Source organism: Nerophis lumbriciformis, linkage group LG03 (assembly GCF_033978685.3).
Source record: "Nerophis lumbriciformis linkage group LG03, RoL_Nlum_v2.1, whole genome shotgun sequence".
Taxonomy (NCBI): Eukaryota; Metazoa; Chordata; class Actinopteri; order Syngnathiformes; family Syngnathidae; genus Nerophis; species Nerophis lumbriciformis.
The window spans coordinates 58,424,299-58,438,137 of record NC_084550.2 but is presented as its reverse complement, the minus strand read 5'-3'; the positions used below and the strand labels follow the sequence as shown (position 1 = coordinate 58,438,137).

General features: G+C 39.6%; 1 protein-coding gene across 1 annotated transcript in view; it reads right to left on the bottom strand.

The window, feature by feature from the left end:
* ppm1j (protein phosphatase, Mg2+/Mn2+ dependent, 1J) overlaps positions 1-11,269 on the bottom strand; it is a 47,357-nt gene extending 36,088 nt beyond the window's left edge. The window contains exon 1 of the mRNA XM_061940139.2: positions 10,848-11,269. Coding sequence (XP_061796123.2) covers positions 10,848-11,131 — 284 coding nt within the window. The 5' untranslated portion in view covers positions 11,132-11,269. The remainder of the gene's footprint in view (positions 1-10,847) is intronic.
* Between the last annotated feature and the right edge of the window lie 2,570 nt (positions 11,270-13,839).

Below are 13,839 nucleotides of genomic sequence, written 5' to 3'. Positions count from 1 at the left end.
GAGCAAAGAGTGGCTATTTTGAAGAAACTAGAATATAAAACATGTTTTCAGTTATTTCACCTTTTTTTGTTAAGTACATAACTCCACATGTGTACATTCATAGTTTTGATGACTTCAGTGACAATCTACAATGGAAATAGTCATGAAAATAAAGAAAACGCATTGAATGAGAAAGTGCGTCCAAACTTTTGGCCTGTACTGTATATATACACACCAATTTTTTTAAATGTTTTTTTAATTATTATTTCTTCAGTCAGTGGTCAACGAGATAAACAAAAAAATGTTACATCCATAAATTGACAATTCTAGAGACCGAAAGTTAAACCCTTGTTTCGCCTAACCCTATTAACAAAATCAAATACAAGAGAAGAATACATGTGAACAATTTTTACTTTTCTTTTACACAGAATATTACAAATACACTTTGTACACAGCAAAAATACCTGTAAAAATATATACACAGTAAATACATAAACCAACAATTATGTAATATCCATGTACACTCACACATATACATATATATACACACATAAAATTATTATGATGGATATACAGTATAATGAATATAATTGGATATTAAGAGAATTTGAAAGTTGGACTCCTACCTTGTTTACCTTTGTGAGGACCTCCTTAAAGTTTTGTAATCAATCAGAAATATCAAGGAGCTAAAATGCGCCAAACATGTATTGGTGTGGAGATGGTTTTGCATTTTTCCCCATCATGCATTGTCGTAAATTTACATGGGGTTAATTTTGAATTATGTTGGATGCGTGGACATTCATTACATCATCCACAAAGTTCAGTGAGCAGGTTGTGTTATGGTTGACCATGTGTGTTGACGTTGCATGGTTGCAGTTTATTTGCGCCATGAAATGGAAAGGTTGTTAGGATTGGGTCATATAGGTAAATGATGTGCTGTTTACACTTCAACGTAAAATACATGGTCATCAACCTGATTTACTCCAGTTGTCAATAAGATGGTGGCACATTTGCAGCAATTTTAAATTAAGTCAAAAAGGAACCCCGTGGGCCAGATTCCTTATTAAACTCGTGACGTGTCGAGGGGCCAGACTTAGCCCGCAAGCCGTAGTTTGGACACCCCTGCTCTAGAACTACAGCTGGTTAGGAACTCACATTTTTGGGATTGTAATCATCCAAATATGATCGGCAGCAAAGTGGACAGCCGTCAACGTTGTGGCTCGGAGAGCGAACGGAGGCGACAACGAGTAAGCTACCTAGATGGTTAGCTAACTAGCAACTCAGTGTGGCATTTAGACAGAGGAAAGGCATTTTGTTTACGTCCTATTTTTACTGATATTTCATTAGATCGGTTCACAGCCGAGTGTGAAGCGACTGGGATGAGTATCAGCACCTCCATGGTTCTCGCCCGGGAAAGGGTGGAGTGCCATCTCCGGGTTGGTGAGGAGATCTTGCCCCATGTGGAGGAATTCAAGTACCTCGGAGTCTTGAGAGAAGAGTGGATCGTGAGATCGACAGGAGGATCAGTGCGGCGTCTTCAGTAATGCGGACGCTGTATCGATCCATTGTGGTGAAGAAGGAGCTGAGCCGGAAGGCAAAGTTCTCAATTTACCGGTCGATCTACGTTCCCATCCTCACCTATGGTCATGAGCTTTGGGTTATGACTGAAAGGACAAGATCAAGGGTACAAGCGGCCGAAATGAGTTTCCTCCGCCTGGTGGCGGGGCTCTCCCATAGAGATAGGGTGAGAAGCTCGGTCATCCGGGCGGAGCTCAAAGTAAAGCCGCTGCTCCTCCATATCGAGAGGAGCCAGATGAGGTGGTTCGGGCATCTGGTCAGGATGCCACTCGAGAGCCTCCCTAGGGAAGTGTTTAGGGCACGTCCGACCGGTAGGAGGCCACGGGGAAGACCCAGGACACGTTGGGAAGACTATGTCTCCCGGCTGGTCTGGGAACGCCTCGGGATCCCCCGAGAGGACTTGGAAGAAGTGGCTGGGGAGAGGGAAGTATGGGCTTCTCTGCTTAGGCTGCTGCCCTCGCAACCCAACCTCGGATAAGCGGTAGAAAATGGATGGATGGATGGATGGCGTAAGTGATATTTTGACGCGAAAATTATTGTTTAAAAACACTGATTTAGATTGAAGCAGTTCAACTACCTCTCCCTCACTTTCCATATCCCTATGTGAGAACTCACTTCTGTACCGTCCCGAATGTTACGGACTGAGAAACCTGATTACGAATACACGGACCGCACCCCTCCTAATTGTTGATGAACTAAAGAGGCAAAGTAAATTGTATACGTGAGTGAGATGCGCAGCTATTACACAAAAGCACTTTAGTATAAGTGCACTCAGGTCCACTTTCAATGTGCTGCAGCGTCAGTTAGCATCGATTGAAAACAATGCACTTCCAAAAGGCCGGAGAAATAAGAACACAACCATGGCGTGTGTCAGATGGCGAGCGCAAAAGACCATAATCCTGCGCGGTATCAGCATTTTGGGCAGCTTTGCGCCCTCCAGCTGGCCTGCACTGCAAAGTCCATGCAGCCATCATTGATCCGATTCTAACGCACTTGTGTTGCACGCGTGGAGTATCTCAGCTATTCCACTTGCAAACGACCTCAACGACGGACAAAATAAACAAGATCCCAGCATGACTCAACTTGTTTTTCTGTGTCCCTCACCAGGCCCACAGGCTGTACAGTGGGGGCCAGAACCTAGTCCGTGCCTTATACACCCTAAAACACACAAAGGGAGAATGGAATGTTTTTGCACAGCAGGGAATGTTCCAAAGAAAGAGCGCATTTTGGCCGTAAATTGCGCCGCTGTATTACAGGCTAAAGCACCTGCAGTACACTTAAAGAGAGAATACCAGTGATGAATGGATTATTACCATTTTAAACGGGTTACAATGGTAAATATATATATTTTTTATACAGAGAAACATGTGCGATATTGCCCGAAATCTGTATTGCGATATATATTGCAGCCTCCTACGATAACATCACCGTATATTATTTGGTATACCGTATTTCCTTGAATTAGCACCGGGGCGGTAATTAATTTAAAACCTCTTCTCACTCCGGCGCTTACCAAAGGCATGCGGTAAATGTAAGCATGCGCTAATTATTTTAAAACCTCTTCTCACTCCGGCGCTTACCAAAGGCATGCGGTAAATTTAGGCCTGCGCTTATAAATTTGAGTGTGATGTAAGGATACCATCATGAAAAGCACATTTAATAAAAAATAAAAAAACGTTATTATGGTCTTACCTTTACTTATGAATGAAGTCCATGCGCAGCTCCTTCTGAACAAAAGCATTGATAACTTGTTTATAGAAGTCTTCCTTATCTTTCTTCAGTTGTAAAAGTCCCTCTGTCTCGATGGAGATCTTCCTTTAATTATTACCTCCTGCTTCGATTGAAAGTCCAGTTTAGAAAACTGTTTTATTTTAGATATGTAATCCTCCATGTTAAAAGTGCAAGCGAGAGGAAAAAATAAACGATTGCTGCTAACTGTTGCTGCTTGGTGTCACTTCTTCTGCAGCCGAGTAGTCGCAAGAAGGATCACTAGCGCCCTCTCCCAGCAGGAGGCGGGAGTCATTTAATGACTCATATTTGACACACGCAGCTACGGTATATTAATAAAACATAGCTGCTTACTGTTCTTTTTAGCATATTCAATAGCTTGGACCTTAAATCCTACTGAATAGCTCTTTATCTTCTTCCCTTTATGCGATTTTAAATTATTGAAATCAGCCTCCTCCATTTTGAAAATGATGACAGGTGAAGTGTCACTCGTGACGTGACGAGTTTGACCCGGCGGAAATTCTAGGCATATGCTAATTATTTTGCGAAACGAGTTTGACCCGGCGGTAATTCTAGACAAGCGCTGATAAAAATAATATTTAGCGAAACGAGTTTGACCTGGCGGTAATTGTGACCTGGCGGTAATGCTGAGCATGCGCTAATTATTTTGCGAAACGAGTTTGACTCGGCAGTAATTCTAGGCAGGCGCATACTATATACCCGGCGGCAATTCAAGAAAATACGGTATAAAAGACAATAGGAACAAAATGAGCTAATTTAGCTAATAAGCTGATAAACTGGGTCTTAATTTAAATTTTTTTAACTTTTGTAAACGTAGTTCTATCTTCCCTCCTGTTAGAATTTAAAAAACACTTATCTTTCTGTACATTGTTTTGGGCGATACTACAAATTTGGGTATTTATCCAATACCAAGTAGTTACCAGTGTTGGGACTAACGCGTTACTTAGTAACGCGTTACGGTAACGCTGTTAGTTTCGGCGGTAACTAGTAATCTAACGCGTTATTTTTTATATTCAGTAACTCAGTTACCGTTACTACATGATGCGTTACTGCGTTATTTTACGTAACTTTTTATGTAGTATCGGCTAGAAACAGAAGATCTGAGTGTGTTTTATTGGAGCGCTGCAGTGTCGTCCTTCTGAATCTCTTGTGTCACAAGCCGGAGGCGCGCTCTGTTAAACCGTTGGCCAACCAAAAAGTAACCACAGAACACTAGTGTTCTGTGGTTACTTTTTGGTTGGCCATGCGGACGTGACGACAGGCTGTCCTCACTCAGGTCCGCACGGACCTGGACGGGGCGTGCCTTAAGTCCGGCTGGAAATCGGGAGAAATTCGGGAGGGTTGGCAAGTATGAGATATTCTCACTTCTTTTCTTTTGTCGAGCACAAAGAAAAGAACATTTTAGTTAAATGTAAGTTGTGTCTTGGATCAAAGATCCCGTCTACTGCCCAAAACAACAATTCAAATCTGCCTGGTTAGGCTTTGTGTATGTCACGTGTGCCTTCCTTAGGTGAAGCCAGGTTTACAGCTATGTTGTTATTATGCTGTTATTATGCTGTTTGTTACTCATGTATGTTATGTTGCAGCTATTTAAAATAGTTTTGTCAATTTGTTCTGGCCTGAAATAAATTGGCCCTTTGAAACATATCTTTGTCTTTGTGTGTTGTATGTAGATCACATTGCTTAGCAGAGTTCAGTGATGCAAATGCATGTCAAGTTGATCAACAGATTGTATTATTCTCCAGTGCAATAACAGTACTGAAATGAAGGCTAAAAGGGCATTAATGGGAGCTTTAAAAAAAAAAAGAAGAAAAAAAAAAAAGTTACTAAATAGTTACTTTTCACAGTAACGCATTACTTTTTGGTGTAAGTAACTGAGTTAGTAACTGAGTTACTTTTGAAATAAAGTAACTAGTAACTGTAACTAGTTACTGGTTTTCAGTAACTAACCCAACACTGGTAGTTACAGGGGTCATACCAATGCTGATAATGATAGTTAAAAAATGTTATATCATTAAATTATTCTATTTTTGATCACATTTATAATCCGACAAAAACACAGGATGGCGGTGTAACAAAATTAATGACATTTCTAAATTCTGACCTAATAAAATATTTAAAATCCTTTATTTTTGTGTCCAGGGACTTATTTCAATAACATGGTTTCTCCTAGATTTCCAAGATACCTGTGATGGTGGAGGCGTGGTTAGGGGTGTGGTTACGATGACATCCTTGTATAATTTGCATAAATAGCTATGACGATATGATTTTCTTCAAAAACGCTAAAAAAATGTATACATTAAATACATTTAAATCAAATCTGTTTTATTAATTTGTATTAACATATATTTTTTTATATTACATAGTTTTGCTCTATTTTCAATTGTTGTTGCTTATTGTACATTTTTCAAGTGTCTAGAGTTCTTAGTAGAAAAATCTTTGTTTTTTCAGACATTTCCTAAAATGTTCATCAAAATCTGTCCATAACTTTTTGAGTTATGTTGCTAACAAACCCTGGTGAAAACAGAAGGTAATAAAGTCTGTAACACTTCAAAGCGCCACCTTTGGTCTCGAGTGTTTCCAAATTGACAAAATTTGCTTGTAGTAAAAAATATGATTAAAACATTTTAGCATTATGTATTTTGTGTTTAATTACGGTAAGTGTGTTCATCCTAATTGTTCCTGCCACTTCAATTTACACACCGTAACATTTTTAACAATACTCTTTTTTTTTTAAACAAAACCACAATAATATCAAACAGTGGTCTTAATACTGTGACAATATCATTAACCCAGCAGGCACAAAACATTAAAACAACGTTGGGAACTTGTTGAATTAGGTCCTGACATTGAGCAACTCAAACATAACGTTGAAACAACATTCTTTCTGACAACAATTAATCAATGTTGGGTTCTGACGTTGATTTGACCATCGAAATTTGGCCATTTTCCAACCAATATTCTACAACACAAATACAACGTTGAAACGACATGCTTTTTGATGACATTTATTCAATGTCAGGTTGTGACGTTGATTAAACCATTGAAACCAGAATTTAAAAATGCGACCGCCCTCTAGTCGCATTTTCTCCGCATTTTTCTCCGCTCCCTCCTTCCCTGCTTGCTCTCTTCGTTTTGTCTTGTCTGAAGTTTTTTGAAGCCTCTTTGTTTGCGCTGTCCTCAAATCTAAACATCGAACATGGATATGATCAGCTGGACTCTCGACGCAATTGACAAAGTCTTTTTGACAAGGAGAAGAGGTTTGGGGGAGCCTGGCTGCCCTGATGGAACCATCGCTGCGGGGTACGTGAGAGACTCCTGGGATAAATGGAGAATCATGTGCCTCTCAGTCCTTTCCATCGAGGACGTGGAAGACATCTACCTATTTGGAACCGTGATCGCGGGGCACCTGCTGATTGGGCTGGGCATTGCTCTGGTGAATCGTCAAATTCGGAAGACGATGGCAGCCACTCAAGGACCCCAACGGCTGTTCGTCGCAATGGAAGGATTGGGCCAGGCTGTGGGAACACAGACTGTGGCGATTTGTGAACTGAATCGCAAAATGGATCACATCATGGAGAAGTTTGCTGAGGAGGAGAATTGAATTGAATTTGAGAGAAACCAGCACGGACACATGGAGCAGGCAAGTCATTGTTTTGACTGCTCGAAGAAAACAACATACTAATCTACGATTTGACTCCCTCGAATGGCCTTGACGCTATCAGGAACAGTCTGTTCTGAAAAACACCCCCGAGTACACCTCAACGATGGACGCTTTTGACCTCCCTTTTTCTCAACAACACCTGGTGTCAAACTTTGAGATCGGCCCCAGTCCACAAAAACATTTCAACATCACACCCAAGTTAATTGGGCATACATGAACGCAACCGCCCCTTCCTCAACCAACGCCTTCACCACTGTTTAATTCCTGGGGTTATGGATGGCCAGTAGCGCTTTATAGCAGCAGGCCGGCCTCCAGGGCCCCAAATCCCCCCCACCCTATGTTGCGAGTTGTTGTGATTATATGTAACATGTTTATGTGTGCTATGCTATATGAGTTTTTTTCCCTTGGACTCAGTCTGGACCCCCTCCCGAGGGTCCAGCCTTAGACTGATATTTTTTTTACTCTTCCCCCCTTTCCCAATATCACCTTTTTCCCACCTTTTTTAAGGAGCGCCGTAAGTGGCTGATCCGTTGGCGGTCCCGTCTTGTCTCCCTGTAAACGTATGTCTGCTCTTAGGGGGACTGTGCCGAAAATGAAATTTCAGTTCTTATGTGTCTTGTACATGTTAAAGAATGGACAATAATAAAGCATCTTGAATCTTGAATCTTGAAATTTGGTAATTTCCCAACCAACAACGTGTATCCAACATTATACATCAACGTTGTCTCAATTTACAAATACAACTATTTTGCAACGTTCCGTTATTATATTGGTTGGGAAATGACCAAAATTCAATGGTCAAATTAACGTCAGAACCAGACATTGATTAAAGATTGTCAAAAAACACGTTCCAACATTAGGTTTGAATTGCTCGACGTCAGGACCTCAACAAATTTTCAACGTTGTTTCAGTGTCTCGTGCCTGCTGGGTCGAGGACCGGATTGTGGAAAAAACTGGCGGTCCCCGTGGGCCGGAGTTTGGGGACCGCTGGTATAGAAGCTATTAGGGGTGTGGGAAAAAATCGATTCGAGTTCGAATCGCGATTCTCACGTTGTGCGATTCAGAATCGATTCTTTTTTTTTTTTTAATCTATATATTTTTTTATTTTTTTTATTTTGTTCATTGTTCAAAACAATACACAGCAATACCATAACAATGCAATCCAATTCCAAAACCAAACCCGACCCAGCAACACTCAGAACCGCAATAAACAGAGCAATTGAGAGGAGACACAAACACGACACAGAACAAACCAAAAGTAGTGAAACAAAAATGAATATAATCAACAACAGTATCAATATTAGTTACAATTTCAACATAGCAGTGATTAAAAATCCCTCATTGACATTATCATTAGACATTTATAAAAATAAAAATAAAAGAACAATAGTGTCACAGTGGCTTACACTTGCATCGCATCTCATAAGCTTGACAACACACTGTGTCCAATATTTTCACAAAGATAAAATAAGTCATATTTTTGGTTCATTTAATAGTTAAAACAAATTTACATTATTGCAATCAGTTGATAAAACATTGTCCTTTACAATTATAAAAGCTTTTTACAAAAATCTACTACTCTGCTTGCATGTCAGCAGACTGGGGTAGATCCTGCTGAAATCCTATGTATTGAATGAATAGAGCAGTGGTTCTCAAATGGGGGTACGCGTACCCCTGGGGGTACTTGAAGGTATGCCAAGGGGTACGTGAGATTTTTTTTAAATATTCTAAAAATAGCAACAATTCAAAAATCCTTTCATAAATATACATAAAAACCTATCTTTTTTTCCAAATAGTTCAAGAAAGACCACTACAAATGAGCAATATTTTGCACTGTTATACAATTTAATAAATCAGAAACTGATGACATAGTGCTGTATTTTACTTCTTTATCTCTTTTTTTCAACCAAAAATGCTTTGCTCTGATTAGGGGGTACTTGAATTAAAAAAAAAATGACAGGGGGTACATCACTGAAAAAAGGTTGAGAACCACTGGAATAGAGAATCCTTTTGAATCGGGAAAATATCGTTTTTGAATCGAGAATCGCGTTGAATCGGAAAAAAAAATTTGATTTTGAATCGAATCGTGACCCCAAGAATCGATATTGAATCGAATCGTGGGACACCCAAAGACATACTTGCCAACCTTGAGACCTCCGATTTCAGGAGGTGGGGGGTGGGGGGCGTGGTGTGGTTGGGGGCGTGGTTAAGATATATATATATATAAGAAATACTTGACTTTCAGTGAATTCTAGCTATATATATATATATTATTACATTACATACATATATATATATATATATATATATATATATATATATATATATATATATATATATATATATATATATATATGTATATATATATATATATATATATATATATGTATATATATATATATATGTATATATATATATATATATATATGTATATATATATATATATATATGTATATATATATATATATATATATATATGTATATATATATATATGTATATATATATATATATATATATATATATATGTATATATATATATATATATATATATATATATATATATAAATAAGAGAAATACTTGAATTTCAGTGTTCATTTATTTACACATATACACACACATAACACTCATCTACTCATTGTTGAGTTAAGGGTTGAATTGTCCATCCTTGTTCTATTCTCTGTCACTATTTCAGAACACACACATTATACAAATATACATTATAAAATCAATAAGAAAACGGGAGCTCTAATTTGGGAGTCTGAATTAGGATCAGAAGTTCCTATATAAACATTGCGTACTCATGTCGCCATTTTGTATTGATTACTGCAGCTGTACACTGGATTCATTCACAAATACAAACTACAACTCACAAACACTTTAGAGTTGGCTCCACCATCAGAATGTGTACTTAAACTTATAAAGATCACATGGATATTATTCAGTGAGTTGATTCACCAAAACTAACCTGTTATACATGAAGAAAAAGCACACAGGACATTTCAATTGTTCACAGACTGGTCGCTCTCATCAGAATGACAAGGCACTTCCGGTCTGCAGGTGATAGCATTCAATTGGGAAGAAACACCCTACTGCCCCCTACTGACCAATGTGAATACTGATAAATGTGTAATGACAGCTCCAAAAACGAATTCAAACCACAAAATAAAATAAATAAATCAACACAAAAATGCGACACATTATGGGTGGGTCACATATGCATGTACAGTAGATGGCAGTATTGTCCTGTTTAAAAGTGTCACAACATTGCTGTTTACGGCAGACGAACTGCTTTACGGTAGACGAAAACTTGACTGCTGTTGTTGTGTGTTGTTACCGCGCTGGGAGGACGTTAATGAAAGTGCCTAACAATAAACACACATAAGAAACCAAGAACTCGCCCTCGATCATTAGCTGTTTATATTGTGGGAAAGCGGACGTGTGAACAGGCTGTCAACACGTCACTCAGGTCCGCATGGAGCTGGAGGGGGCGTGGCCTCCAGCTCCGCCTGAATTTCGGGAGATTTTCGGGAGAAAATGTGTCCCGGGAGGTTTTCGGGAGAGGCGCTGAATATCGGGAGTCTCCCGGAAAATCCGGGAGGGTTGGCAAGTATGCCCAAAGATTCGCAGCCCTAGAAGCTATGCTGCAACAGAAGTAGTGTCGTAGCAAGGCAGCAACAGGCAAAGTTTGGAACCTTCAATTATAGGAGTATCAGATCAGAAGGGCAACACCTTGGCAGGTCGGGTTGATGCTCTGCAATGCAGCAGCCTTTCATTTGAGGGCCATCTTGCAGATGCTGCAGTGTTCTGTACCCAACACCTCCTAAATGTCTAAACACCTTAAAAAAAAGCAGACCCAAACGGACGCCTGTACTTACTCAGCGTATCCCGTGAGCCAAGGCAGTCTGCTGCCTCTCTTCAGCGTCAGCACCGGCCGCGAAGCGTGCTCGGTGGAATACTGCAGGAGCTCCGGCGTGAGCTCCAGGAAGTCCGGGCGGCCGTAGGGGAAGCGCGGCGGAAGGCCGTCGGCTCCTCCGGGCTGCGAGCTTCCTCCGTGATGGTTGTGGTGGTGGTGGTGGTGGTGGTGATGGTGGCCGTGTGGCATCATCCCTCCCACCAGCGTGTTCATGGCGCTCTTCACTTTACTAATCATCGTCGGCATCGATTCAACCAAACAAAAACAAAAAGGAGGATGAAAGAAAAGGACCCGCGCGGGTGGAGTAAACAGACGCAGTCCGCGACGAGGAGCATTTCAGGAAGCAGGTTTTTTTTTTTTTTTTTTTTGGCTTCCTCTGTGCACCCATGTGACGACCAGGCGGTGTTTGTCTGATTCAAAGCCAATAAAAAAAGCCCCCTCTGGCCGCCGTGAGACCTGCAGGAGGTAACATGAGCACCCACGGCCTTTTTTAATGCAGCAAACATTTGAACGTCTTTAATTGGATTTACAGTCAGCATACATCAGCACAATGGAATCACTTTTCTGTTTACATAAGAATGATCAACATTATTAGTAGAACTGTGAATAGTAGGGCACATATAACGATTTAGGGCTGCAACAACTAATTGATTAAATCGATTAAAATCGATTATAAAAATAGTTGGCGATTAATTTAGTCATCGATTCGTTGGATCTATGCTATGCGCATGTGCAGAGGCTTTTTTTTATAAACCTTTATTTATAAACTGCAACATGTACAAACAGCTGAGAAACAATCATCAAAATAAGTATGGTGCCAGTATGCTGTTTTTTCCCCAATAAAATACTGGAAAGGATAGAAATGTAGTTCGTCTCTTTTATCCGATTATTAATCGATTAATCAAAGTAATAATCGACAGATTAATCGATTATGAAATTAATCGTTAGTTGCAGCCCTATAACCAGACTTGCCAACCCTCCCGGATTTTACGGGAGACTCCCGAAATTCAGCGCCTCTCCCGGAAACCTCCCGGGACACATTTTCTCCGGAAAATCTCCCGAAATTCAGGCGGACCTGGAGGAGCAATGTTGTTGTAATATATTGAGTTGGAGGCAATAAACAGGCGAGGGGATGAAGTACGTCTCTTTACTGTAGACTTCAGAAGAGACTCACACACTTGATGTCAGGTGCACAACACTACGTAAATCGTTGGCCAACCAAAAAGTAACCCCAGTACGCTATAGCCAACATTCACCAGGAGATGGCAACAGACAAACATAGATCACTCTATTACATTCCAGTCTCTCCATGTTTTCTCCATGGTAACATGTGATCCACGTGCACTGTCTCTGTCCCTCTTGATATATATATATATATATATATATATATATATATATATATATATATATATATATATATATAGATTACAAGCGCGATGATGAAAATACTTCACTTTCAGTGAATTCTAGCTATATATATATATATATATATATATTTTACTATACATATACATATATATATATATATATACAGTATATATATGTGTATATATATATATATATATATATATATATATACTGTATATTTATATGAAATACTTGACTTGGTGAATTCTAGCTGTAAATATACTCCTCCCCTCTTAGCCACGCCCCCAACCACGCCCCCACCCCACCCCCCGAATTCGGAGGTCTCAAGGTTGACAAGTATGCCTATAACGATTCAACCCAATTCCGATTCTCGGGGTGATGATTCGATTCCGAATCATTAGATCATTCGATTCAAATTCTTTTTTTAATTTATTTTAATTTTCATTCATCATTCTGAATCTTTATGTAAGACAAGAACACATATGTGTCAGGCTTGGTGAAAAGGATAGGACTCAGATGCAGAGTAGGGAACTTTGACAGGCTTTTATTTTGACAGCTTCCTTTCACCTCCAAAGTCAAGGAATTAATATATCTATTTAACCAAAAAACTAATCGGCGAAAAAAGGTTCCAAAAAAATAGGAACAACCGAAAATCACTCCGAATGGAGGAAAACACAAAAACAAAGACGAACTATAATTGGCGCCGTATATGCTATAAAACGTATTAACAAAAAACGCTCCAACAGGAGGAAGAAACAACAGCTATGAAAAATTCTACACTATCTAATCTAATAAAGTATAACAAAAATTGTCACTCAAAAATTTGAGAAAATAAATGAAAAAATAACTGATAACTCACCACTTCGGCTGAATAAACTAAATAACAAAAAATCACTCTACTGAGGAGGAAAAAAGGAAAACTCAAAATAGCAAGAAGGGATTCAGGATCAAGGAACATAAGCAAAAGACGAGGCAAAGTAAGGCAAGGTAAGGCAAGGCATGGACATGGGCATGGATGCTAGAGAGCACGAATAAAACGAGACAATCTGGCACAGAACAAAGGGAGGAGTGGGCTTATAAGACACATGAGGGTAATAGGGAACAGGTGGAAACAATCAGGGAACCGGGATGACGTCAGACTGATGACACAAAAGGAAGGGCAAGTGACCTGAAACGAGAGGAGAGTTACTTTTCAAACTAAAACATGCAAATCACAAGACAGAAAAAACCAAGACAAGACATCCCTCACCGCGGTGTGACAATATGTATTTGTAATGCACTCCTAACTGGTAAATAAATGCAAGCTAAAGTCAGTTTACAATGGAGTCAATAGGAGTCGCTATTCCAACTCCATGATTCGACTCAGAATCATCCGATCATTCGATTCAAAAATTAATTTTTTTTCATTTTTATTCGTCATTCTCAATCTTTATGTAAGGCAAGAACACGTATGTATTTTTAATGCACTCTTAACTGGGGACGGGGTGGCGCGGTTGGGAGAGTGGCTGTGCCAGCAACCTGAGGGTTCCTGGTTCAATCCCCACCTTCTACCAACCTAGTCACGTCTGTTGTGTCCTTGAGCAAGA